This window comes from Triplophysa rosa, linkage group LG16 (assembly GCF_024868665.1).
Source record: "Triplophysa rosa linkage group LG16, Trosa_1v2, whole genome shotgun sequence".
Lineage (NCBI taxonomy): Eukaryota > Metazoa > Chordata > Actinopteri > Cypriniformes > Nemacheilidae > Triplophysa > Triplophysa rosa.
This window is the reverse complement of record NC_079905.1, coordinates 5,180,626-5,207,707: the sequence shown is the minus strand read 5'-3', so window position 1 is coordinate 5,207,707 and position 27,082 is coordinate 5,180,626. Positions and strand designations below refer to the sequence as shown.

The 27,082-nt window shown below is 39.2% G+C and overlaps 4 protein-coding genes across 7 annotated transcripts; 3 read left to right on the top strand and 1 right to left on the bottom strand.

The window, feature by feature from the left end:
* Positions 1–552: 552 nt before the first annotated feature.
* On the bottom strand, positions 553–15,713 carry ago3b (argonaute RISC catalytic component 3b). Of its 4 annotated transcripts, none has more exons than XM_057354611.1 (20): positions 15,126–15,713; positions 13,581–13,613; positions 12,888–13,059; positions 12,163–12,283; positions 11,814–12,022; positions 11,451–11,587; positions 10,789–10,923; positions 9,857–9,944; positions 9,616–9,763; positions 9,326–9,445; positions 8,683–8,805; positions 7,407–7,540; positions 7,142–7,326; positions 6,910–7,069; positions 6,646–6,736; positions 6,186–6,380; positions 5,846–5,980; positions 5,658–5,759; positions 5,268–5,467; positions 553–4,858 (listed from the first exon to the last, which is right to left on the bottom strand). In XM_057354611.1, the coding sequence occupies exons 1-20, from the start codon at positions 15,142–15,144 to the stop codon at positions 4,750–4,752; spliced, it is 2,616 nt and encodes an 871-aa protein (XP_057210594.1). In that variant the 5' UTR covers positions 15,145–15,713; the 3' UTR covers positions 553–4,749. The 4 variants fall into 4 exon arrangements, with proteins under 4 accessions (XP_057210594.1, XP_057210593.1, XP_057210596.1 ...); XM_057354610.1 differs by having other exon boundaries at positions 8,662–8,805; positions 15,126–15,711; XM_057354613.1 differs by lacking the exon at positions 13,581–13,613.
* Positions 15,714–15,938: 225 nt separating this feature from the next.
* olah (oleoyl-ACP hydrolase) lies at positions 15,939–18,315 on the top strand. Its single transcript, XM_057354614.1, has 7 exons — positions 15,939–16,093; positions 16,449–16,582; positions 16,663–16,801; positions 16,891–16,990; positions 17,080–17,249; positions 17,727–17,809; positions 17,911–18,315. The coding sequence occupies exons 2-7, from the start codon at positions 16,453–16,455 to the stop codon at positions 18,051–18,053; spliced, it is 765 nt and encodes a 254-aa protein (XP_057210597.1). The 5' UTR covers positions 15,939–16,093; positions 16,449–16,452; the 3' UTR covers positions 18,054–18,315.
* Positions 18,316–18,636: 321 nt separating this feature from the next.
* On the top strand, positions 18,637–23,800 carry tekt2 (tektin 2 (testicular)). Its single transcript, XM_057354414.1, has 10 exons — positions 18,637–18,672; positions 19,361–19,528; positions 19,876–20,001; positions 20,158–20,363; positions 20,449–20,592; positions 20,739–20,853; positions 20,989–21,096; positions 21,404–21,547; positions 21,931–22,010; positions 22,139–23,800. The coding sequence occupies exons 2-10, from the start codon at positions 19,373–19,375 to the stop codon at positions 22,335–22,337; spliced, it is 1,278 nt and encodes a 425-aa protein (XP_057210397.1). The 5' UTR covers positions 18,637–18,672; positions 19,361–19,372; the 3' UTR covers positions 22,338–23,800.
* A 1-nt stretch (position 23,801) lies between these two features.
* Positions 23,802–26,234, top strand: si:dkey-211g8.9 (free fatty acid receptor 2). Its single transcript, XM_057354416.1, has 2 exons — positions 23,802–23,959; positions 24,890–26,234. Exon 2 carries the CDS (start codon positions 25,013–25,015, stop codon positions 25,994–25,996), a length of 984 nt encoding a protein of 327 aa, XP_057210399.1. The 5' UTR covers positions 23,802–23,959; positions 24,890–25,012; the 3' UTR covers positions 25,997–26,234.
* The last annotated feature ends 848 nt before the right edge of the window (positions 26,235–27,082 follow it).

Here is a 27,082-nt window from a genome sequence, read left to right as displayed (position 1 = left end):
GAACACTAGTAACCAAACAATACTTCCATTGTATAGACAAAGTCACATACACGTTTCTCAAAGTATCTTCTTTTGTGTTGCACAAAAGAAAGTGTCATACACGTTTTGAATGACATGAGTGCGAATACATTTACAGAATCTTCATTTTTTGGTGAATTGTCCAATGTAACAAAAGCGAAAAAAGTATCACTTGGTACATTCTTCCCCATTACAATTTGTTTAACTATTTAAATATATTTATAAATTCCTTAAGAATACATTTCCTAATATTCTCTCTTTCTAGAAACCCTTTAAATGAGAGGTGATATTAGTCTTTAAGTATGCATGTACAAATAAACAAATATTTTTGAGAATGGAAATTAATTTGTTTTATCATGTAATTTAAATTATATTTTACCTCTGTCCATATAGACACGCTACATCTGGGTTTCACTGAACCATAAAATTCCCTTTGTGAAATAGAAAAAAACTGACATGATTCTTTTCTCTTATCACTGCTCACCCTGCCCGAAGCAAATTTAGGTTCCTTAGAATGCAATGAACGAAAACATGTCAATTTAATATTTATTCATATGCATCATTTTTGTCGAAGACAAACTGTTTAAAATACATATTTAAAGTTTGTATACATATACTTTAAAATATTGATAATTAAATAGAACAGCCAAATAAAAAGACCCAAATGAAAGACTTCGAAAGGCAGAGATAAAATAAATCTGACTAATATTTTTAAAACACGTCAGTTCTGTTGTCAATTCATTTTATTTCATCACACAATAACTAAACCATAAAATCAGAATGCTGAATGTGTGTTTCATCCCAATGGAAAGATCAGACTGACCGCTGATTATGGAGAATTCCTGATTCAGTTAACCTCGATAATAAAGTAACAGTTCAATCCAGAGAGTTGGATGACCAATTTATGCAAACTCTCTCCTACTGTACTTCAGGTTAAGTATTAGTGACGTTGCGAATTACTTTATTGCTATTTCATCACACAGAGAGAAAACAGATTTGACACTGATTGTTGGAAATGGTTTTGAGATAAAAAAAAAAAATAAAACAACTACAAGTGTGTATTTGGGATGTTTCCACGCCTTGTACAGTAATCCGTCTGTCAGTGCATGATCTGAGAGCAGTGCCAAATTCTAAAAAAAAGTTTGGTCCAGAGACCCTGTTACTGGCAAGCTCTGTAATCCAACGTCTTCTTGGCGAATAAAGAGGCACAATCACACCCACACTTAGTTTTAACACTCTTGAACAAACATTAAACAGTATATCATATAAATATATACTAACTTTAATATAGGCTTGCTGGGCCCTAAAAAACGTCTTAATATTCTGTCTGATAACAGCACCACCAGAAAAGGCACATTCCACTAACTAAACACCTCAACAACGCGACAGAAACAAAGAGAAGCGGTAAATACTCGAAGCTCGAAGGAAACAGACACCAATAACAAGACAAGTTCAAAGGGGTTAGTAGCCAACAGGCCTTTTTTTAAACGTGCGTGTGCTAATCACCCAACACTTAACTGAAATGGAAATGTTTGAGGCGGTACCTTCATGTTTAAGTTATTAAATGTAATAAAGGAACTGAAGGTTCACCCCCTTTGTTGAACAACATTATTTCTTTCATAAGACAACTCAAATGCCACAGAACAACGCAAAGAAACTCACAAACAACTTTTGAAAAAGACAACAAGACAAATCTACTAGTGAATAGTCTATTGCATATCGCATATCGGCCCAATTTATATTAGTCACGATTAACATCACTATTACCATCCTCTGCTTAAACTTCCATAGACTTTGTTAGCAAAAATAACTGATGTGCATTTTGCAATTCTGTTCTTTAAAAATATACAAATATATCCGTCATCTGAATTAAAAACGCTTTTAAGGTATCCGCAATCCAGCTTTAAGGGGTGGCGTGTCACGGTTTATGAGAGAAGCCACGCCCACAAACCAGAATGGCCCACCCCCATGCAATGCCCCACCTACAGGCTTTACTTATTCCGTGGCAAGTTCAGATGGCTGTGTAAGACGTCATCTAGATTTCAGCACACGACACCTACAGCCAAACACATATCTGCAATTCACCCGATCACTTCTCTTATTCAAGTAAATTTAAATGCTGGTAAAGAGAAGTAATAGTTCTCAAAGCCATTAAAACAAAGAAAAAAAAGAGCACCGAAGCCATTCAACATTAGCGCAAAGAGTGTGTAAAAGAGCTGAATTCTTCCAGTTAACCAACTCAAACATTTCATGATTCAAAATCCAAACCTTATGGTTGTACCTATAATTAAAAATATGGTCGAATTGGCCAACGAACTGAATTTCCAAAAATCGTCAAGATAACAAAACACACTTAAAACACCAAAATTACAAAATCTCTAAACAGTCCATCGCGATTAAAAATTATTTTCCCGAACATATCATTTAAGAAGTTTAAATACGGAACAGTTGACATATTAGTGTGGCCGAGATCCCTCGAATTACAGCATCACACCCTTTTAGCACCTTGAGCGTTTCGCCCAATCTAAGACGGTACAGCTTTTTAAACATCGACGAAGTGCAGCAATATGTCAGTCATTTTTCACAGGATCTCTCTTGCCATCTCTCCAAATATAAAAGTAGATGTCAAAGTGTTATGCAAAATAGCAGCTACGCCGGTCAACACGTATTTGTGGGTATAGAGCAAAAAGACCGCAGTGCCATTCACAGTATGGGCGACTTTAAAGAGTGCCAGAGGTCACAGAGCTATAACTCTCCACCCACTACAATCCAAACGCTTTTAAATTGACATCCCCTGAATTTGGAGGCACATTGGTTTGGTCTGTGTGGAATGTAGTTGAATTCACAAGGGACTGTGAGGAGGGCGGGGCTTACAGAATTGAGGATCAAAAGAAGTCTCGGAACACAAAAAGTTCAAAAGAATGGGAGCTGGGACTTTCTGTCAGTCCTACATTAATTTAACATTTCAATAAACCTTAACATCGGTTTACACAGCTAAATATCTGTCAGACATTATGTACATGCCACATTACTTTAAATTCAGTTGGGCTTGGGCTAGGTTTTTAAATATTTAATGATATTTTCCATAAAACAGGCACTTTATCTCAATTTACGTTTTATATGGATGGTCCGCTCCAGATCTCTGAGCGTTTTCAACATGCGGACACAACCATGTGTGTTGAGAGTAGTAAACGCAACCCTAACATGTAAAACCACCATAGTCTTAAAACACATCAGTTGGCTTGTTTCGATACCCGTGGCATTCTAGTTCTCAACATCGAACAAAGCATGTTTAAAACGAAAGCCTTCCATTATAAGGTTCGGTTTGCATTGTACTATGAAAGTCTACAACAGAGCCTACAACAATTGGCTTATTGCACTACGAGGCTTACAGGACAGTGTTTGTCAGAGTTCACAGGGGAACAACAGGCAAGACACCTGAAAATAAGTTAAATCCATAATTTACAGATGCGTTACTGTCAACGTAAGTTCAAAATCATTAATAACCTCAAGAACCATAAACCTGTGCTTAATATGAAATGTCTGAATGTAGGCCTCAGAGTAGAACAATACGTGCGAACATATTCATTGTTATGGTCACGCACACCGACTGATGCTTCCGCTGCAGGTGCGCCTGGACAGAATGAGGCACCCGAGATTTAACGCACATATATAATCCTACAGTCGACTACATGGAAATGTCTCACCAATTGGAGACTCAATGGAGTTCAAAGTTCCCCTTCAATGGTGTTACAGCCCTAAGCTAATCTGTCAACCCCGCTTAATAAGTGAGCCACGGAGTAGGGCGAGAGGAACAGCGCGGAAGCTAAATGGCAAGTGAAGTATTTTCCATGCGGACCAGAAAGTTAATATATCACAAAGGTGTACAGAATACAATCCTCAAAAAAAAAAGGATTTGGAAAGAAGGGTGAGCCTTGAACAGAGATGTTGAGATGTAAATGAGATGTAAAGCAGCAGATCTTGTTGGAATGGAATGACATTCCAGGAAGAGGTCGTCTTGTTTTTTGCAGATGCTGGATTAGGTTTGGCTGAGAAAAGCTTGATTTCAACCGTACTGGCAAAAATGACAGTAAAACGGATCTCAGAATAGCGACAAAGCAGATGTTTAAAAGCACCCGGAGCAACAGTCAAAGATCTAAAGCGTCAACAACCAATTGCAAAACTTTGTACTGCTCTATAGTGGCATTCCTCAAACATCTTGGCTAGATCAAAGAAAAATACTCATCTGATACCAGGCGCTCCATTCCCGAGAAAGAGTAGTTTCATAATGTGCTCCAGACACATCTGCCAGTAATAACCAAATGACTCTGATCACAGAAGCAGAAATCTACTCGACTCAAATCGCACCTTCCATAAACAAGTAACACTGCATTATTCGCTGATCTAAAAAATAGCTGATCAAGCACACCTCTGACTTGGTTTTGTGACATACGCAGGCAAAACGAACCGTTAAACAGATCTACGAATCTAATAAATAATGGTACAGAATAGCTGCTAAATCGACATATTCAAAACAATGAAACAGACCAATAATCGGAGAGCGAAGCAGCAGTGAAAAGATTGGCCGTTGTCTATTGCATAACAGTGCTGTTTTCCTCCTGTAAGTTCGGTTATAATTGGTTCTTTTGAGCAGCTTAGCAGCTTGTGATTGGGAGATGCCCGCCCCAGCTAAGTGCATGATGATTGGTTAAAAAAAAAATGAAGGCGGGGCTAAGCGAAGTACATGGTCCTCAAAGTGTCGTGATGGATCTGTACGGCTTTGGCCAGGGCCTGGGGGTCTCGACCGTTGCTCTGGCCTGACACGTGGCTTCCTTCGGCACTGTGAAAAACAAGAGAAGTGATCAGAGACAATTATTCAGAATTTAAAATAACTTTTATACGCATTTTATGTATTCAAGTAATTTTGTGGGAGGATTTAAAACTAAACGGATGAAAATGAGTCTGACTTTTATGGGGTCTGATGTTAAAATATCCTCTATTTTTGCTGCATAATAAAGGAAAGCAAATCATTTTTAGGATCATTTTAGGAGATTCACTTAAAGATACACAAACAAACAGTTTTGGACGAGAAGCCAGTTAAAATTGATTTAAAACCCAAACCCAATAAATTCCTTTGGCAACCTACATTTGCGTAAGCAAATCAGACAATTACCAATGTCCAAAGCCAAATTCAAATTTCATTACTCGCAAAGAAAACACGACAAAAACCGGGTCAATGTGTCCCCTACCTGTCGTGCTCTTTGTCCACTAAATGGTAACGGGCTCTGAAGGCAACAAGATGGGCATAGTAGGCTGGCGCGGGGATGGAGACGGAGCGGGTGCAGCGCACGTACGTGTGGCACAGCTGGTAGGTCAAGAGCTGAAACTCATCGGCTGTAAAGCAGTTGTCGTCCCACAGCACATGGTAGTGTGAAGGTCGGCTCGTACCCTGAGTTAATGGTAACAAACACGAAATGATGCACATTTTACCGAGGTGCACGCGTTTGCTGTATCATTACAACAGGCTTAACAATTCAGTGTCATAACACTTCGTTTCAGTTCTTTATTTAGACCGGACAAGATATTTAGTATAACAGAATGACACAACAGTGAAACGTTTCAGAGCTGTGCGTTCATACCTGTATTCCAGCATGACTGCACAGATAAAAGTCAAATTCATAAGGATGGGTGATGTCAGTGTCCACTGTGGTGCCAGCCGGAATGTTTCCACTTCGGCCCACCTTTAAAACAAAAAATGAAAGTGAGAAAGTAAGCTATAAAGGGAAATTAAACACTATTTCTAAGTGTCTGGCGATCTCTCACTTACCCTCTCAGTGCGGTCGGCGCAGAAGAGCCGCGTGTGGTGGCGTTTCTGGACGACGATGTATGTGATGCCAGGTTGATATTCCTTCTCAAGACTGATACAGGCTTCGCGAATGGCCAGCAACTCGTAGTACAGAACCTGGAAACAAAAGACGCTATGTTAAGGCACCATTGCAGAACTGATTTTTAAAGGAACAGTTTATTCAAAAATGAAAAATGTATTATTTACTTGTGTTATATGAAGAAAGTAACCACATTTGGGTTTTAAATGAGAAGAGGGCAAAACATTTTTATAATCACGTAGTGGTGGCTAGAGACAGAGAGGGGGCGCAAGAGAGCCTCACCTGTCTGAACTGTCCCTCAGACACTCCATCTCTATAAAAGATGATTCTGGTAGGTTTGTAGTGGGTGGACTTGTAGAACTGAATGAGCAGCTCTCGCACCATGGACGCCAGGTCCTGTATAACCTCCTGCCTGGGCCTCTGCACACGGACCGTAGCACAGTACCTGCTGGGGTGAGCGTCCATACTGCCCACCACCTGCCCAGAACAAAAGAAGACCTTACTGAAATGTTTCGAACATTACCACCTATAACATTTGACAGGCACATTTACTATAAATTCTTATATTTGGAAAAATTTTGTCAAAAATGTTGTGTTTAAAATAAAAGCGTGTCGGTTTGGACAACACAAGTGTAACTGTAATTGGTGATATTTTAAAAAGCTGCAATTCTTTGTCAAACATCAATGTATTTTAAAAATGTGTTATTATTTAGCTCTATAAATGTAGATATTGGGGGCTTACAGCTGCAATAGAGGGTTTTTTCCCATCTCCTGCAGGTGGATGTGTGACATCAGCTCCCAGAAAGATGACTGGTTGCTGGAAAACAGAAGGGCTGGAAAACAATAAAAAAACTAATCAAACAAGCCAAATTTTCTCAGAGTATTTATTTACTGCAATATTATTTGCAGTTTTAAAATGTAAAACACCAAACTACCACCATGACCTCAGCAGGCAAAAAACGTTGTGTTCAGGAAATCAGGAAAGATTTTATTCATGTTTACTTACCGCTGGTGTGGCACCAGTATGTTGTTAATGCCGCCCAGCTTGACGTTGATTTTGAGGCAGAGGTTGGAGAGGGTCTGGGGGGACGTCTTCACTACGTTCTTTACCTGCACACACTGGGTGGCCATTCCCAACAGTGTGTCTCCAACACGCTTCACCTCCGCTGGAGAAAGACATCACAAACTTTAGCATAACAGAAGAACTGTGTTGAAGAACTGTCGTCTGGTATCATTACCATAAACAGGGGTTTTTCCAGGCAGTATGACAATGATGAGCTGAAGTCCAGCGTAGGTGTTCTTCAGGTGACGGAACATGGGTTCAACGTTATCTGCTCCCTGAGCATACTTGCAGAAACATGGCTGGCCTTGTATGGGCATCCCAGCATCCTTTGAGATCTTGCGCAGCTGGTCTGTGAAGCCCCTGTGGAAAAAACGTCCGTTTTAATTCCAGAACATTAGGTTGATTTGTTAATAAATAAGAGAATAAGAGAAACGCTGTACTTGAGAACATCTTCTCGGCATTGTCTCTGAGTGGCGAAACAGGCGATGGCCCACATCTTGATCTCGACTCCAGTGTGAAACTGTTTGCCTCTCATGTCCCACACTCCATGACTCGGGGTGGCTACTGTGCGATTCTATAAGACACACATGTAAAGGATGATCACCTGGTCAAACACGCTTGCCTTGAGTTCAAACAGGGCACAAACACTACAAGATTATGAAAAAAATATACATATATATATTAATATAATTAACTTTTTTATATAATCTGCCCAGTTAAAGACATACTATTTTCTTCAAGTAAATGCCCCATAACACCTAACAAGTAGATTTTTAAATATTGGAAAATATTTGAAAAAATATATATATTATCATATTAATATTTACTACTAGAATTAGGGCTGTCGAACGATTAATCGGATCCAGAATAAAAGTTTGTGTTTACAGAATATATGTCTGTGTACTGTGCATATTAATTTTGTATTTATAAACACAAACACATACTTGTTAAACTTTACATTTTTCTTAAATATATGTATTTATGTGTATGTGTTCATAAATACAAAATTAATATGCACAGTACACCGACATATATTCTGTAAACACAAACTTCTATTCTGGATGCGATTAATCACAATTAATCGTTTTGCAGCCCTAATTAGAATAGTGAATAGTAAATATGCCTTACATTTGAATAATATGCAAACTTATAATGCAACTTTATCCTAATTGGTCAATTGTGATATTCTGCGAAAAATATTTAGTTTTTTTGACTATATTAAAATGATGATTTATTAACTAATATATATATATATATATATAATTTTTTTAATTAAATTATATATTTAATATACAATTTTAACAAAAAGTTAAATTATATTAAACAATATATTCAAACGCTTAAATTAAATTCAAACTTATTAACAGCCACACAATCACAAAACCAAAAAACACATCAAAACACATTTTCCAAATGCAAAAGCGTGAAGCAACACACAACGAACAAATCAGGGCTGCGTTTCCCCAAAGGATCATAAGCCTACGTTGATCGTAGCTCCATTGGTGACAATGGTTCTCATCAAGGCTGTTTAAGGTTACGATGCTTTTGGGAAATGCGGCCCAGAAAACTCACTCACCACATGCAAACAGTCATAAAGTTACTTAACTACTTCATCAAGAATCAAATCAAACCCATCATCTATCCTCCTACACAAACACAAACGCGTGCGGCGCATGAGTGAAAGGGAACGGGTACCAGGAAGTGTTCAGAGCTCACCCTGCCGCCGTACTGCAGCATGGGGGCGGGCAGGACTCGACCCGTCACCTCCTCCATCTCGTCCCGTACGCGGAACTGGAACTCCTGCACGAAGGGGTCCGAGTTGTAGTTGGCACTGCGAACCTGAGGGAAGAGAACGAGTTTTATACATGCATCGAGGATGATTGTTTATACTACAGCTTGACCATTCCTTTGGACTTCAAGGGACCGTTCACCCAAAAAGAAACATTCTGGTATCATTTATTGATCATCATTATGTTGTTCAAAACTTTTGTGACTTTTACTTCTGTGGAACACAAAAGAATATATTTCGAGAAATGTCTCGGTGGTTTTGTGTCTATACAACGAAAGTCAACGAGGACCAGTGTTGTTTGGTTACGAGTTTGCAATGACACGAGGGTGCGTAAATAAAGAAGAATTTTTATTTTTGAGTGAACTACCCCTTTAAGTTCAGGTATGCTGGACACTTGAATACTTTTCACATCGGACTTTGAAACTTTGTTACAAAACAAAGCAGCAGAGAAAACATATTAAGGATCTCAAACTCTTATCATCGTTCCATTCACAGACTGTGACAGTTCAGTCTTTCTCTGGAAAATAACAATCCTTATCTTTGTCCTCGAAGAGTCCTGCACCCACTCACCAGTCTGCTGATCTCTTCCTGTCTGTCTGGGGCCGAGCGGGCCGTGGCTTTGATCATGGTGGAGGTTTGGTTGTCTGTTAATTTCTTAATGCAGCGTTGGCCGGCCACAATGTTGCACACCTGAGTAAAAAGGACATACTTAAAGGGCAATACTGACACCGTAAATCGAGCTTTATGAAGAATCTTAAAGGCTTGAGCAGTTGGGTATCTAAAAGTGATTGTAACAAACACTATATCTGTGAACAGAACCCTTCTCCAGCTTTCAAGTGATCGGATATCATGACTCTCACCTCTAGAGGCAGGTAAGTGTGTTTTTGTTCCTGCCCCACTTGCAGACAGGGCATATGGGGGTACTTGAGCTGTAGGCTGTACTTTTCCCTGAAATATTGTGCCACTGTTCTCTCCACGGTCTGTCCGTTCTCTAGCTGTAGAGGAAACCTGCCCCAGTAAAAATAAAATAAGTTATGAGGAACGTGGTAGATCACCCTTAAAAATGTGAGCTCTGATGATTGTAAATGCAGGTACACTTACGTCTGGTGACTGGCCGGCCGGCGTGTAACATTACACACCCTGTACTTCCTTCGCATGGTGCCACAGTGGGTGACCTCTACCTTTAGACCTAAAGAGACGAGAGATCGAATTTACACAGCCACACAGACTCCAAAACCCAACTGGTTAGTTTCACAGCTCAGATCCAGACTAATATGTGTGTACATAAGGGCTGGGCAAAAAAATAGATATTTTTAGATTAATCGTTTTTTAAAATGCGGTCGATTCAATATCGATTCTCAAAAGCCATAAATTGATTTTTTTCTTTCATATTTCTGCAAGCATTGAACATACTGTAAGAGATCATCAAAGAGTAATTATTTTGTAATTTTCAGGTCCTACTTTGGTTTATGGAGTGTCCAACAACAAGTTTACGTACATACGTAAAGGTGTAAAAACACTTTTGTTTTCTAATACTAGGCAGTTATTATTACCTTGCTTCTTGACTGACTCTCAAATGATTCGTTCGGCGATTCATCCGTTTAATCCCCTCCTTTATGTCAGCCTACTCTGATCTGATTGGTCAGATGGTCTAGTCTGCTGTGATCGGTCTACGTCACGGATATGTTCATTAGTGCGTGACATCACCAAATGCCACAGTTCCACAAAATCCTAGCGTAAACACTGCACGTTTGTGGCTTTTCTTTTCTTTTTAATTCACCATTGTAATCTGATGTTTACTGTTATTTATTTTAAATATCTATAAGATCTGTATGCATGCATTGAACCGAATCCAGAATCGAATCGAGAGCTTGAGAATCGAATCGGAACTTCTGGATCAATACCCAGCCCTAGTGCACATCTACTGCAGAAAACAGAACCGTAATTCAATACAGAATCTGAGCAGAAGGAATTAAGCTACATTAAGAAATTAAGAAGTAAATGTGTCTGCAAACATGACACGGCAAATCAACCTTTGATCTCTTTGGTGAACTTGACTCTGTGGGAGTCGGTAAGGGGACGAGGCTGCTCATCGATGTTGTGGATATCCAGAACTTCACACATGAACTGAATCACCGGCTGGGCTTTGTAGAATGCCGTGGCAGAAACTATGGATGGGAAAAAATGTTAACTTGGTTTGTGCTGAAATGACCATTCAGTTTTAAAATAATTTATCCTATGCTAGCTTAATATGCAGAGACATCTATAAATTGGCTTTAAAGGGATAGTATCATTTACTCGCCCTCATGTCATTTCAAGCCTGTTTGACTTTCTTCAAAACACAAAAGACATTTTGAAGAATGTTGGTAACCAAACAACGGCGGTACCCGATCACTTCTATTGAATGAATACAAAATCAATGCAAGTGAATAGGTACCGTCGTTGTTTGGTTACCAACAATCTTCAAAATATATATTTTTTGTGTTCTGCGGAAGAAAGAAGAGGGCGAGTAAATGACAGAATGATCATTTTTGGGTTAACGATCACTTTAAGTTCCATAAAAGGTATCCTAAATTTTAAGTAATTTATCAATGTTGCATTTCTGTTTTGTGATATTAGTGATGCAAAATTTACTTCTCAATCTTTTTTTAATATAATTTGAACCCTTACATTCAGTTTAGCATCTCTCACTCACCATCAATGTTCAACATCATCTTCCACATGGCAGGACGCACTGATTGGTGAAACCCAAACCACACCTCCCTCCCCCCACCCAATGGGTGATCATAGCCCTCGGGGGAGGAGAAAAAAGACCGTCCCACTGGGGTGTACCTGTATTGAGAAGATACAAAAAACTGTTACATGCACAGCGCAACACGGTTTACTCCTACATTAACCTGTTTATGCTACTCACTAATCTACAATGGAAAAAATCATCTCGTATTACGGCTCTGAGTCACATACAGCATTACTGAAGACTCTAAACGGACACTTGCTTCTCTAATGATATTAAACAACATACATGATCAGGTAACATTACTCATGGGAGAAGTCTTACCTCATAGAGGGCAGATGGCGGAGAACCACATCCACGGCGTGTATAGGATTGGTGCTGATTGGCTTATCGAGCACTTCAGGTTCTGGCATGCTCCGCCCTGTGAGAACCTCGTGCAGCATGTGCCAGCTGACCAGCGACACAAACTTAATGCTCACTTTAAACGGTCTGTCCTTTCCACCTTCACCCGGCAGGGTCACATCCAGGTCCACCTGCAGGCGTAACACAAACAGATATAAACGTGTTTGCCAGACGTTTTATTTCTTATTGAAAACCAACCTGATCAGGATATTCAGTGATAGGGATATTTGGGTACATGGGAACTTTGAATAATTCTCTTTCGCCCACTTACCCCCCCTGTGGCCACTGGTAACGGTTGGGCGGTGTAGAGGCTCTTCTTGCCATCATAGACTGGCCTTCTGTCCCCGAAGATTGTCACCTTAAAGTGCTGCACCATAGAATCCACCACCTCCCTAGAAGCCATAACAGAAAGGTCATAGCAAACAAAGGTCATCATGGGTTCCACCCAACCATTTTTAGTCTGATTTTAAATCTACTGTCATTTTTCAATATCTTTCCTTTCTCAATATAACTTCCTTTTCAAAAATTAAAAAATTAGGGATGTAACGATTCACTCACGATGCGATGCACGATACTGATCTCATATGATTTATTCACATTTATTCTTTTTTTTTTTTTACAAAATGAGTTCAGACAAATTAGAAATGAAACAACTGCCCTTTTACTATTTCTCAAATCATATATTTGTAAAATAAAAATATATTTTATGTCAAATAACAAAACTAAACTGCAATTTTAAAACATTCCAAATCAAATAAAAAATGAATAACACAAAAGACTTCTGTGCTTTTTCTTGTTTTTTACATTTAAGAAATATCAGCATATCTACGTTTACCAAGTTTGAAGTAAACACAGCGGCCCCTGCTGTTCAAAACATGTAATGCGATTCAATTAACATCTCAACCGTCTTGAATTGTCACATATTATATTCGATTTTCAACGGGCTCATGGTGAATCGTTACATTCCTAGTTATTATTGTTGGGTATATGTGGCACCTGTTAACACGCCGAGGGCATTTTTCCGGCTGGATGTCCACCTCATACAGGTAGACGTCCATCTTGGGGATGTCCACCTGGAAGCAGTTGGCCAGCAGCTTGATGGGTTTCCCCATGGTGCCATAGCCTGGCCTCCGAGGGACGGAGAACAGGGACGCAGCCCCAACGGCTCCTGTCGTGAAAACCAAATGGAATTTCCATCAACGGGAGTTGTTGCTATATTAGCTGGACTTTCAACGTCAATGATAACCACTGATCTGAAAGCAAAAAAACCCAGAACTTGCCCCCGCAAGAAATGAAATGGGGGCGTGTTTAAAAAAAATCCAAATCAAGGCCAGCATCTTCCTACATACATGTATGTACTATTTGTAAATGTCAGGGTAACGTGATTAATATCTGAATTAATAGAAGCCCATTTCATTCAGCAGTTCATTTCATGACACCGACTTTGATATATTATCAGGACATTTCTTCTAAATGCCCACTCACCCGCATCAAGGCAAAGCATCACTAAACCATCAACACGACACATATCCCACGCCTTATGACACATACATACACATGTGAAACCAAAACTAACAAACATACAGCTGGCTATGACGTCTAAAGAAAGATTGTTCTCACTCATGACCTGAGGGCAATTTGCTTTGTTTTTTAAAAGGGATAGTTCACCCAAAAATGAAATTTACTCACCCTCATGCCATTCCAAACCTGCATGACTTTCTTCTGCAAAACACAAACAAGGATATTTTTAAGAACATTTGAAACCAAACAACATTAGCCCCCATTGACTTCCACTGTATAGACACAAAAAATCAAAACAACTTTTGTGTTCAACATTAGAGTCGCTTACAGGTTTTGAACGACATGCGGGTGAATAAATGACGACAGAATGTTTGTTTTGGTGAACCAACCACTAAAACTTTTATTATTTTTTATCCACACATGACAAATTTATTGTTGCTTTGACAAAATACGCATTGGCTGTTATATTGTTAAAAATTGCCTTTTTTTACATTTGCCTGAGTGGGTTAAACCAAGGGTAACTCTTTCCATTGCCGTTTCACTTCAGAGACTATGCGCTGATGTCCGTTTTCTCACAGTGAGTGGCAGATGTTAGCATCACGTAACAACACAGGTGGCATTGTTATACTCTTGTTGTAAAGATGCTTTAAAGGGGGTCTACAAAGTCAAACCGTTATTGAGAGATGTGTAAGGGGAATTCTACTGCAACTGATTCTTACACTTCCCAGTGAGCCGTTGCCATGCCGGCGATACTCACGTGGCTTCCCTCTCGCTAGGGCAACAGAGACTACTAAGACTTACAACCAATTAAAAGGAAAACAGTTGTTTCCATAAATAGGCACATGTACACCTGATAATGTAAGTCACACATGGATGCTTTCTCTCCTACACTCTTGTACAGGCCTGCACAGATCTGATCTGATCTGATCTAATACTCGATGACTGTTCACACGAGTCAACTTTTCTCACTTTCATTGAAATTCCTGAAAGGGTGGGCTCAATTTGGCTGGATATGTCCTGAAGTTATAGACTGGAGGTTAATGCAGGTCTTACAGCGATGTTAACAAAGCCAAATCAATTTGAAAGCTTATTATTTATATAGAGCAAAACAATTTAAGATTTACTGGTGCCAGTTAAAAAGCCATACTTACACAAAACATAAAATGTTTGTTGTTACCACATTTACAATACAACCACGGTTAGACTGTACAGACTGAAAGAAGTGGCGATTCTCGGACAGTCGTCATGGCAACGAATGAACAGAAACCCGCCCCTCCTCCGCTACTCTCCCACCGGCATCACGACGATCGCCGCACCTGACGCACGACGCACCTGTGCGTGACAGCTGGGCCACAATGCCGTGACGTCAGCAGGGCGAGTGAGTCACGATCTTCCACACATGGCGTTTCGTTGCCAAAAAAAACCCTCAGCGCAGACCAAACCTCCACACAAATTTGTTTGCTACACCCAAATGTCCAAGAGCAGCGAGGTTGCTCGGCCTAGAAACTGATACGTTGTTATATAAATATTGCTGTGTAAGCGTAATGTCTTTATGAGCTGCCACATGATAAAGCAGACACAAGTAATTCGTTAAGGGTATTTATTTGCGAAAAGTGCGTGATGTTCGGCTGGCGGACACGGCAAAGTTACACCGAGGCGATACGTCATACTTCCAACGAGTAAAGTAAATCTGTTACCAAAAGACCGACTTACCTGTAGTTCCGATTTCCATTCATGAGGTCTCTGTCCGGATTCTAGCCGGCTCCGGGGGTCAAATATCGGTGTTTCTTAAAAACCACTGACTATTCCAACTTACAAATCCGGATCCTGACCTACACCCGGCTCCTTCCGCGGGAGTTAGTCAAAGCGGGCCGCTCGGAGGTTCAGCTCTGGCCGGAGGTCCACCGGCCAGTAACAGTTACCGAGTCGGTCTACCAAAAGGCACGGATGTGTCACCTACCCTATGTCGGAGATCAACAATTGCTATCAGCTGACAAGCCAAAAACCTGGAAGAATATGTTTTAAAACAGCCACCGCGGAACACAGTTTGTCAGCCGCCTCGAACCATCCGCAACGTCTCGTCTAAAGTGACGATCTCTTATAAATTACGTACAAACACTCGGATCTGAAGTTGAACGCGTAATATCCTTGACTGAATCGACAATGCGTGTTTTATTTCTGCCCCTTTTGTCCTAGTTTACCGGCGTCTTGTCGACTCCCTGTCGGTCCTGTTACCGGTTTGCTTCAGGTTTACCATCTCGGTGCATGCAGGGAGACCCTACAGGAAATACCAACTGCAGGAAACGCCGTCACTTCCTATTATAATGTCATTTATTTGATCCGCCTTTGATTGTTAATTCATAAGTGGCTCAGGAATATAAACGATACACGAACTTCTTATAAAGTTGTATTTAGGAGTAATTTATTTAATTATTGTAATTTTTTATCTATATAACGTACCTTGACATTCAAAGTAGCCTTACTTCTTAGAACAAATAATGAGCTTGTAAAATATAAGAAAATACAAAATTTACAATTTCAAAATTAGAAACCAGTTTAATCTAACACATTTGCTAAAAAATCTATTTGCTACACATTTTTACCTACAGGTGGCAGCAGTGTGTTCAAGATGTGTATGTTACCGAAGAAGAAGAGTGTACAGGAACTGTTCAGCATTTAACGTGAGAGGAACTTCATCGTTTTAAGTTGTATTGATGTAATTATATGCTGTAAAACATCAAAATGAATCAATTGAAATAATTTCCTGAATCATCCCAATTTAAACAATTAGATTTCGTTACTAAATCAAGAGATTACATGGCGTTTGAATGCTATTTTAGAATGACAAAAACCTCAGCTTCACAACTGAATTAAATGGGCTGTATAATATTGCTCCTATATTATAAATTATATGTATATAATTTTACTGTAACTTATATAAATATCCATTGATTCCAAGTTCAACGTTTATTTAATGTCAACATTTTATCAACTTATCAAATTACTGATGCTAAATATATGTCGCTTTTGTCTCAGAGGGATGGATAAAGTCATTAACTGTTTTAACAAGTGCCCAGATGCTTCTGTCCGTCTCATCTGTTTTCCATGGGCTGGTGGAGGGTCTATTCACTATGCCCGCTGGGCCAATACTCTGAACAGCTCCATTGAAGGTAAATCAGAATTTGTATTGTTTTAATGGCAGTTTGTATTTATTTATTTATTGTATTTAGTTGTTTGTTTGCTTTTGCAGTGTATTCAGTTAGATTACCAGGCCGAGAAGGGCAAGCCAAGGAACCTTTTTTCAGGAATATGCAAGAAATCCTTGATGAACTCATTAGTGTGCTACTTCCACAACTTAAAGAGAAGCCATTTGCACTCTTTGGACATAGGTATACAACACTTCTGCTATGACAGACATTAACACGTTAAAAACTTATTTGTATGTTTTTAATATTATCCTTTGCAACTTTTCATTTAGTTTCGGAGCTATGATTTGCTTTTCCTTTGCCGACCATGTGAAAAAGGTTTTCAATCTTGAGCCGATTCACATATTTCTCTCTGGAGCCTCTGCACCATATGTGAGTGTCATAGGTCTTGTATCTTGTTATAAATATCACCTAAATCTGTATTTAAGATTATATAATTAACATATAATATTTTCTCTAAGTCTGAGGCAAGACTGCAGGCACCAAAAAGGAGTCACATTTCAGATCAGGAGTTTCTTTCATGGGTAATTTCTATTGGAGGAACACCACCAGAGATACTAGCCAATGCTGAGCTTGTAAAACTCTTTTTGCCTCCACTGAAAGCAGACCTCTGTGTAGCAGAGAACTATAGGTATGTTTAGAAAAAGAAGGTTAGGGTTACTAAGTTTTGTCTTTGTCAAGTACTTATAGAAACTGACATTCCAATGTAAATGTTTAAAGTCACTAAGAAACGGATGCTGCGATTGACTTATACGAGTAAAACGGCTTCTGAAATTTGAAAAATGTAGGGCAGGGCTTTATTTTGCCCTTCCCTTTTTGATTGATTTGGGCCTGGAGGGGAGGGCTAAAAATGCCTGGCCATTGGACAGTCAGTATAGTCCTACCTCTTTTTTGTTGCTGACATCATGTGGTGAAGAGTTTTGTTGAGAGGGGATGAGGAGCTCAATGTTTTTGATTAAAGATTACAAGTGCAAATTAATTTTGAAAAACTAATGGTGTGCACATATAAATCATTTATAAAAATCACTGCAACACTGTGTAAAACACTTAAAATTTCCCTATTTGATTGCATGGTGACTTTAACTGTTGCCTTCTTTATGTCTGGCAGGTGTACCAGACCATCAACACCTTTTTTGTCATGTCCAGTCTCATGTTTTGATGGACAAGAGGACACACCCCATGACTTACAAGGTCTGTCAGTGTCAGACAAGGGTTTAGTTTGTCCAAACCATACAAAGCATATGATTATCACGTGTGCATGAAGTTGAGTTTGTGTCTCTTTTGCTTTACAGCCTGGAAGAACATGACAAGTGGTGACTTCACTGTGCAGATGCTCCCTGGATCTCACTTTTACCTGAAAGACAAAGCGAATGAAAAAATTATACTGGACCATATTACAAAACATCTCGAGACTGCAGAGATGGACTATCTGTAGAAACTCAGTCCTTCATCTCATGAATTACTTAAAGCTCATTCAGATTGCTAACATGATGTAAATCCAAAATGATTGATGTAATAGAGTTTTATGTGTACCTGTAAAGTAATTATATGCAGTTTTATGTATAGAACAGAAATTTGAGAGGATGAAATCAAAGCTGAGATGCTTAAATGTAAATTATTTTTGCAAAGTTGTGAAAAGATTTTTATGAAATAAAATTATGTCCTTAAATATGATAAAATACATGTAATTAAATAATATTACGTCCTTTTAGTCGTTAATTATGTCCTGATTGGTTTATTATTTTTAATTTGTTTGAAGGTTTCCAAACTGTTTAGGATGAGTAACTACTTTCCGCTGGCAGGACGCAGTTTACACGGGTTTGGTATAAGAAAAAGTAATGCTTTCCAGCTGCTTATGTCAAAGTGCTTAGTTGTTATGGACGTAACGTGTCATGACAGATGATGAAGTCATCGTTGAGTAATTGTTGAGCGTCTCTATGGTATATGAATGAATAATGAAAAAGCTGCGGTTACGCGTTCGAGTTACCAGGAGACGCGCATACTCGAGACCACTGCAAACTGACAGCACGCGTCTGCAAGTTTCGCCTTTTTCGGTAAGTCACTCAATTAAAGTTGTGAAAAATGACCAAAACATTGATTATCTGTGAGGTGTCACTATTTTTTTTAAGTTGTAATTAAAGAAAAATACAGTGCTTGTATAATAGAGCTTTATTCATTAATACAAATTAGAACAATACAACTTAAAGTTTCAAGAAGGAATCTGGTTGGATATAGCCTATGGATTAGTAATATATAAAAAAAACGTTGTCCAACATTGTTTAATACTAATTATGCCCATACCAATAGCTTGTTCCAGTTCTTCTATTTGCTATTGTATTGTTCTCACGTAGCATGATTTGCAAATAAGATTTTTGTTTTATTACTGAACAATACAGACATTGAAAAATATAAAACCCGTTTACTGTTGAATCAAATACAATTAATACAACTAAAATTGAAAGCCATTTGGCAGATTACCAAAACACCTATTTGTGTTCCTATTTGTAACATTTGTCCTTTTGTTTCTATGACAGTGAAGGTTGGTTTAATTGTTCTAACATAACATGCAGACCAGTATGTTATAATTTTACATCATGACTAAACTCTACATGTGCTGATGTATTTCACAAACATTTGGTAGAATCAGATAAAAAGCCACCAAATAGACAGAACCAAAGTCATTTGCCTGTATACCAAAACTACTACTTGATTTTATTTGTCTCCTTGTTTCTATGGTACCAGAGAGTAACAAACATGGCCACCATGAGCACAAAGCCAGGCTTGCGTTACTGTGTGTCTGACTGGGTGACCAACAATAAACACATCTCAGACACAGCTGAGCACAAGAGAAACATTTCACACGAGATACGACAGGAAGGAAGGGTTCTGCGGAATGAGACTGCCAATAAGGTAATGGAATCACAGGGTTAAAATATTGTGCAAAAGAGAAATAAAGAGAAATTAAAATTCTTTCATCATTTGCACGACTTTCTTTTTCTTTAGAAGCGTCACCTAAATCTATTTGGTCTGTCGATTGGACAGATGGTTCACCCAAAAATAAACATTCTGTCATAACTTATTCAGATTTATGTCATTCAAAACCTGTATGTGATATTTTGAGAGATGTCTCAGTGGTTTTGTGTGCATAAAATGTCAACGGAGGCTAGCTTGTTGTTTGTTTACCAATGTTCTTCAAAATAGCTTTTTATTCTGTTATGTGTCTCCTTCAATTTGCTGATATTGTCTCATTCCATCAGACAAACTGGGATAACTATGACAGCAGTCGGCGGTTAAGTGACAGAATCGATGACATCACACGTTGGAAAGAAAAGCTGAAAGCGTGTGCACAGGAAGTGGATGCAGAAATGGATGCGCTTACTCTGGTGAATAACATCTCAAATGAGATTTTTCTCTTGAAGTAACCTTAAGTATCTGACTTACCAGAATGTGTAATCAGCATAAAGAAGTTCCATGCTAATGTTAAAATCTAGTCTTCTAGTCAAGTGTTCACGAAGCATTAAAGCGTTGCTATGTTGAAGTCCAAGCAGGACACAGAGCGTGCCCTGGCAGCCACCGTTCTGCCCCTTGAGGTCACATCAGAGTGCTTGACCCTGCGGGAAGGTCGCCGTGGCAAGGAGCTGGTCAGCGATCCGGTGGAAGCTGAGCTTAAGAAGGAAGAAGAGGTGATTGATGGAGCACAGCGGGTCCTTCAGCAGTGCATCAGTCAGGCCTTTGAACAGCTGTGGTAAGTGAGATGAGACATTAATAAAATCTTTGAATTATCTTTAAAAGAGTTATTGTAGTATAGTAATCTTGGCAGATGGTAACAGTTGCCTACAGGAAGTACGCCAGCAGTTGACCATTGACCTTCAAGACAAAATAGAGGCCCTTGAGGTGGACACGTCCTGCTTGTCTCTTACAACACAGTCACCAGAGATCTCTTTGAAGCCCAACCCTACCAGAGTTCCCTTGGGGTGAGCTTCATGTCCAGAGATGTCTTTCTTGCATGTTGATTATATTCAGATACAGTTAAAAGATCAGATCAGATTACTTTATAGATTAAAGTAAGTTTAATGCAGCATTTTTTAAAAACAGCTGCATTGGGTTTTGTTGGTTGCAGTTCCATGACCCCCCAGCAGTGGGAGCAGTTCAGCCGCTACAACATCACCCGAGCCAAGGAAGAGATGCACAACTCAATGCAGTTAAGAGAGAACAGCAGCCTCACACGAGCACAGGTGCAACAACTGACATTTACATTTAATAGCTCAGCCCTCTGTTTAAAAGCTCATATGTACTGTATTACTGGGACCGAAAGTTGAATATTTTAAGAATATCCTTTTTAGAATATCTATATTCCTCTACTTTCTTAGGTGCAAAATGAATTGGAAGCCCAACGAAAGGCTGTGGAGTTTGCTCTCCGTAAGCGAACTCATCACCTGGAACAGGCACACAAGGAACTGCAGTGGCAGCTGAAAACTGTGAGGTTTCTTCAATGTTGGTAAAGCAATAGCAGTGCCAAGGTCGTGGGTTTGATTCCCAGGGAATGCACAGGCCTACATGAAATGAACTGTATATGCAAGTTGCTGTTGATGAATGCAAAGCATTTCAATAGCATGAATGCAATGTAAATGGTATTCTCTCCTTTTTGTAATTTTCATCTGTCTGGTTTCTGAATAGTCAATGAAACCTCTTGACACAGCATACAGCATCTATGGAAATAACAACATATGAATTATTAGCAGTATGAATTCCTCACACATTTGGTTGTGTCATACTGTTTTTCAGACTCAAGATGAGATTTCTGAGCTGGAGAAGGACATTAATGGTCTGGAGGATGATATGCAGGCCAAGACGGCTCCTTTAAAGCTGGTTCACACCCGTCTGGAGAACAGGACCAAGAGGCCTGGTATGGACCTGTGCAGAGATGAGGTAACCTCTAAAACCCAGAAGGTTTTGAGAAACAGCAAATGTTGTAAGGCCTGTGTTTTGCACCACTATATTTTATTTTTAAATGTATTACTTCAAATGTAAATCCATATGCTGCCGTTCATTATACCATAAGAATGAGGTCACACAAGACTTTGAGCATAGGCAACAGAATGTGATGTCATACTTTAGATTTACTGTTTTCAGTAAACAAAGGTCAGTGTTCCTCTGTTGGTTTGTTATGTATGGTTCCCATAGCGCACTTAGAAATGCAACAAAGTACAACACGTCTACACGTATGATTGTCAAAGTCTTGTGTGACCTTACCTAAAGACATCTTAATCTACTGCCTATGCCCATGTGCTGACTGTGTGTTTCATAACCAGGTACAGTTTGGGTTAGTGGAGGAAGCCAAACAATTAGAAGCCACAATCGTGGCCCTAAAACAGAAGCTAGCACAGGCCCAGTGAGTCTACTGTTTTGTCTATTCATTCACAGCTGTAAACTGATATGCTAGGAATATATACGATGCAAATTTAAAATGAACACCATCCGTGAATATCTTCGTGACGTTTTTTTCCTGTCATTGGCCAGACACTCTCTACAGTCTCTGAAGCAGCATGAAGCTCAAATGATGGAGGATCTGTCTCGCAAGCAGGATGCTTTGTCATTGGAACAGCGCAGCAGCCAGACTCGACAGCGCCTCACTGTGGTTGCCCAAACTGAGGGTCTGCCGTCAGCTGTAGTTCCCTTAACCAATTCCAGTGGCAGACACAGGCTGGATTTGGCTTGAGATGGGTCCTTGTCTGGTCTAGTGGTTCTTAACTGGTTGGTCTGTTCTGATCAGAGCAATCCAAAATGTTTTTTTTTTCATAATTTTCTCACCCTCATGTCATTCCAAACTTGTACGACTTTCATTCTGCAGAGCACAAAAGAAGATGTTGAAGAATGTTGACAACCAAACAACATTGAACTCTTTTGACTTCCATTAACACAAAACCATTGAGACATTTCTCAAAATATCTTCTTTTGTGTTTCATGGTCGTGTAAAGATTTTTTATTTATTAAAATGCTTTCATATTATCTTAGATGAGATCCAAAAGGCTCCATCTCCAAAAAGCACATCCATCCATCATTAATATATGTGAGACTCCAATGGGTTAATAAACGTCTTCTGAAGCAAAGTGATACATTTGTGAAAGGAAACGATTAATACTCTGAGCTTCTTAAAGTTTCTTTAAGAGCTGTACATCTAATCAAGCTTATTTGTCATTTGGAAGATGTGAGGCAGATGCCAACGTGAACAGATGTAACTTATGATGGTTCTCGGTGTAAAATCTAGATTTCATAGTAAAACCTGTTGTGAACCGCTCGTCTAAACATATTTATCCCAAGTAAAACAATTCATTTTTGTGACTCCATAATCTCTTCCATTCCATCAGAATTGCAGAACAATGTTTTAAATATTCTCTTAAATACTTGTTTGCTTTCTCTGTTCAAATTTCATTTCAAACATTCCATTGATTTATGAGGTAGAGAGGAGCAAATATCTAACAAATAAAAACAGCGTTACAGGTTTTTAATAGTTAATGGTAATGATTTTATTTTCTATGGCAGCAAATTGTGCGTGGATCATCCGTGTCATGCGGTTAAATTGCCTTGTTTTCACAGTCCTTTCTGACAAAGTTGTTAGTCCATCTGTCAACATGTTTTATTTTATATGACGAAAGGAAAGCTTATGTCACATGAAAGGGTCTATTTAGACTGGACTTTGACTAGGAGCGATTAACCAGATAAAAGAATAGTAAAACACGCTCTAAATACATCCATACAAATAACATAAAACCCACATAAAAACATCCACACGCTAAACCTACACACATCCAATGCTGATGGGGTTTATAAATTATCTACACCTCAAGCTTTTAATGTCTTTGACTGGGAGTGTTTGTGTGTGTGTGTGTGTGGGAAGGGTAAACCCTACGGTATGGGGACAAAATGTCCCCACAAAGATGGCAATATCCAAAATCCTTGTCCTTGTGGGGACATTTTTTTGTCCCCATGAGGAAACAAGCTTATAAATCATACAGAATTAACTTTTGTGAAAATCTAAAAGAGCAGACAGTTGTGTGTGATTGTTAGGTTTAGGGGGTGGGTTAGGTGTATGGAATATGATATACAGTTTGTACAGTATAAAAACCATTGCGTCTATGGAATGTCCCCATAAAACATGGAAATCCAACGTGTGTGTGTGTGTGTGTGTGTGCGTGCGTGCGTGCGTGTGTGTGTGTGTGTGTGTGAGTGTGTGTGTGTGTGAAATAAAATAGAGGAAGCGGAAGGTTATCCCAGTGCAGATTAATGTTTGGCAAATATTACTACGCTGTAATCTGGGTCTCTCACAACTTGTTATGATCAGTAAGTATTTTAATACCATATGTTAAATTTTGGTACCAGCATTTGCTGTCTGTAATATTTATTTTGCATATAAACATGTGTTTGTTTGTTGTTGCTCTTTTTCTTTTGTATTCAGTGTGTTTAACATGTACTTGAATATATTCTTTTTGAAGTATTTAAGTTTCACTTTGTTAATAATCTGAATTATTTTGTTTGAGTTAACATTGTTTGAGAATGATACAATATAAATATTAAGGATATACCACAATTAATGTAAATGTTTGTGTCAGGTGGATCATGAGAATTCGTAACATTTTAGTTCAGTGGCTCGTTTGTGTGCTTCTTAAAGCTTTCACTTTTAAATGCGCGAATATTTCATCGCCATTTATAGTAATGTAAAATGAAACATCATTTTTTACAGTGAAGATACTCACAGCTCGATAGTTCACTATTATTATAAGTATTATAAATACTTTTATATTCATCACACATTCAAGTTTGGTATTGTGACATGTATTGATAAAAATAACATCAGTCAATATGATTACTCTTAAAAATGAACGGATCAGTAGGACAGCCAGCATCATGGTCCCATTAGGTTCAGTTTCCATCTCTGAGGCACTAACGGTGTTCTGACTTTACAGCTTTAATGGTTTAACCCTCCATTAAAGTGAGAATCATGGCTGGGTGGGCACAGCTTCCTGCATAGCCCAATTATTCCGAATCATTTCACTAAAGCGAAATGTGATCTGGTCTTGGTATTATTGCACGACACAAGGGCAAATAAGGTAACGTGAGTGTATAAATGCCATCTCTTTATAATTCATTATCAAGCTCATAGATGGCATACACACCCCTATTTCTTCACTCCCTCCCTTTATATAGCCTAAATGACAACGTTTATGCAAATGAGACGTTTTTCATGGTCTTCATCTATTTTTCCTAATGCAGAGTGGAAGACACCTGAAGCAGTGGATATACTTTGATTCAAGAACTGGTATTCTTCAGCAAAGAAGAGAATCTGGTCTATGTGCGCTGAAGACAAGAGAAAGCTTATTCAGAAAATCTACAAAGATGGAGGTGAACGTGTCCAGCTGCCTCTCTCTGTTGGTTTATATCTTCACATTTCTGCTTGGACTTCCTGCCAACCTCCTTGTTCTTTTCGTCTATGTCCGCAAAGCTCGAAAACACGGTGCCACCCCCAACGTAGTTTACGCTCTCAACCTGTGCGTAGCAAATTTGGCACTCGTCTCATGGATGCCCATCAAAGTAACCGAGATGGTCCTTCGGGGCTGGAAACTTCCAGCTGCTGTGTGTCCCGTTTACAGCTTCTTTCTGTTCTCCTCGCTTTACGGGAGCAGCCTTCTGCTCACAGCCGTGGTCGTGGGCCGCTACCTGAGCATCGCCTACCCCATAACCTACAAGATTTACCGCAGAGCCCGAACTTCTTGCCTGGTGAGTGCCATCTTGTGGGCTTTGGTGATTGTACACCTTGGTCTTGCTTTGATTGCAGAAGGAGGAGGCCAGTTCGTTTCATTTTCGGAACTGAACGCCTCCTCGTGCTATGAGAACTTCACATACGAGCAGTTAAAATTTCTGGTGCCGTTGCGGCTGGAGATGTCGCTGGCTCTGTTCCTGGTGCCTTTGATCGTGTCGGCGTTCTGCACGCTGCGCTGCGTAGTGCTCGTGAGGCGCTCTTGCTTGTCCTCTGTTGGTAAAAGGAGGGTGCTCGTAGTTGCACTCTCAACATTGGCGGTGTTAGTGGTCTGCTATGGACCCTACAACATATCTCACGTGGTGGGGTTTGTTCTGTACACCAACGTGGAATGGAGAAGCGAAGCCATGCTGACCAGCTCCTGCAATGTCTTCCTGGAGCCCGTGATCATGCTGATGATGTCGCCATGGACACCAAAGGATTTAGTTGACAGATTGTGCAACAGACGAGGAACTAAATCCAGCTACAGGTCATGGCATCAGGGCAATGGTAAGGGATCTTCCAGGAACCTCCAAGGGACTGCACAAGGGGTGACAACTAAAACCAGGCAGGAAAGAGTCTAAAGATGACAACAAGAAAAAAAAGAGAGCTATTAGGGGCTTTTAGAGGTATACTTTACCTGTTGTGGGTGTGTCTTTGATGCTCCGCCCTAAACAACGTCTGTCGCCAGGGCAGCCACTGAACATTGTTCCAAGCTCCATGATGAGAGCTGTTTGAACTGTAGTTGCATATTTACACCTCAAAAAACATGTTCTTCCTAAAAAATGTAAGACATGTAGACATGTCACATAATGTTTTTGTGACGGGCATAAAAGAACGTAGGATGAGAAGATGCCACTTTCCAATAAACTGGCAGCAGCATTCAAATCTCTGTATATTCTAGACTACATAACTATATGTGACCCTGGATCACAAAACCAGTCTTAAGTAGCACGGGAACATTTTTAGTAAAAGACAAAAATACCTTGTGTGGGTCAAAATGATCGATTTTTCTTTTATGCCAAAAATCATTAGGATATTAAGTAAGGATCATGTTCCATGAAGATATTTTGTGAATTTCCTACCTTAAATATATAAAAACGTTATTTTTGTGAGTGGATGGTCTGCCACAGTGCCCCTGATTAACAACTTCAAAGGCGATTTTCTCAATATTTAGATTTTTTGCGCTCTCAGATTCCAGAGTTTTAAACGGTTGTATCTCAGCCAGATATTGTCCTATTCTAACAACTCATATATCTATAGAAAGTTTATTTATAAATATAAATATTATTTATAAATAAAAATATCAATTTCGAAAAATTGACCCATAAGACTGGTTTTGTTGTCCAGGGTCACATATGAGGGTAAAAAGACTGAAAATATTGTGTACTGACTAATGGTTATAAGCCATGTTTAATATGTAGACAAGTAAAAAAAGAGTAAAATGACATTTGTGTAATTCATTCTGTTATATATGTAACATGGGCATTTTGTAAAATGTTACTGCAAATTAAATTGCTCTTGTAATCGCTTTTTTAGGGGGGTGTTAGGCCTATACAGATCTCAAACGTAATCTGAATATGTTTAGATAATATTACCAAAATTTTGTCACTTAAAGGGATAGTTCACCCAAAACACTTTCTTCATGTACTCACCCTAGTGTCGTTCCA

Bases quoted from the DNA above. Each gene is read 5' to 3' on its own strand.
- olah (XM_057354614.1), top strand. From the start codon at position 16,453: ATGGATAAAGTCATTAACTGTTTTAACAAGTGCCCAGATGCTTCTGTC. The intron at 16,991-17,079 runs GTGAGTGTCATA...ATTTTCTCTAAG, and splicing joins CTGGAGCCTCTGCACCATAT to TCTGAGGCAAGACTGCAGGC. The intron at 17,250-17,726 runs GTATGTTTAGAA...TATGTCTGGCAG, and splicing joins TGTGTAGCAGAGAACTATAG to GTGTACCAGACCATCAACAC.
- ago3b (XM_057354610.1), bottom strand. The intron at 8,806-9,325 runs GTGAGTGGGTGC...CTCTTCCCTCAG, and splicing joins AGGAAGAGATCAGCAGACTG to GTTCGCAGTGCCAACTACAA. The intron at 5,760-5,845 runs GTAAGTGAGAGA...TTTGTTTTAAAG, and splicing joins GCGCCGACCGCACTGAGAGG to GTGGGCCGAAGTGGAAACAT.
- tekt2 (XM_057354414.1), top strand. From the start codon at position 19,373: ATGGCCACCATGAGCACAAAGCCAGGCTTGCGTTACTGTGTGTCTGAC. The intron at 20,593-20,738 runs GTGAGCTTCATG...TGTTGGTTGCAG, and splicing joins CCTACCAGAGTTCCCTTGGG to TTCCATGACCCCCCAGCAGT. The intron at 21,097-21,403 runs GTGAGGTTTCTT...ACTGTTTTTCAG, and splicing joins TGCAGTGGCAGCTGAAAACT to ACTCAAGATGAGATTTCTGA.
- si:dkey-211g8.9 (XM_057354416.1), top strand. From the start codon at position 25,013: ATGGAGGTGAACGTGTCCAGCTGCCTCTCTCTGTTGGTTTATATCTTC.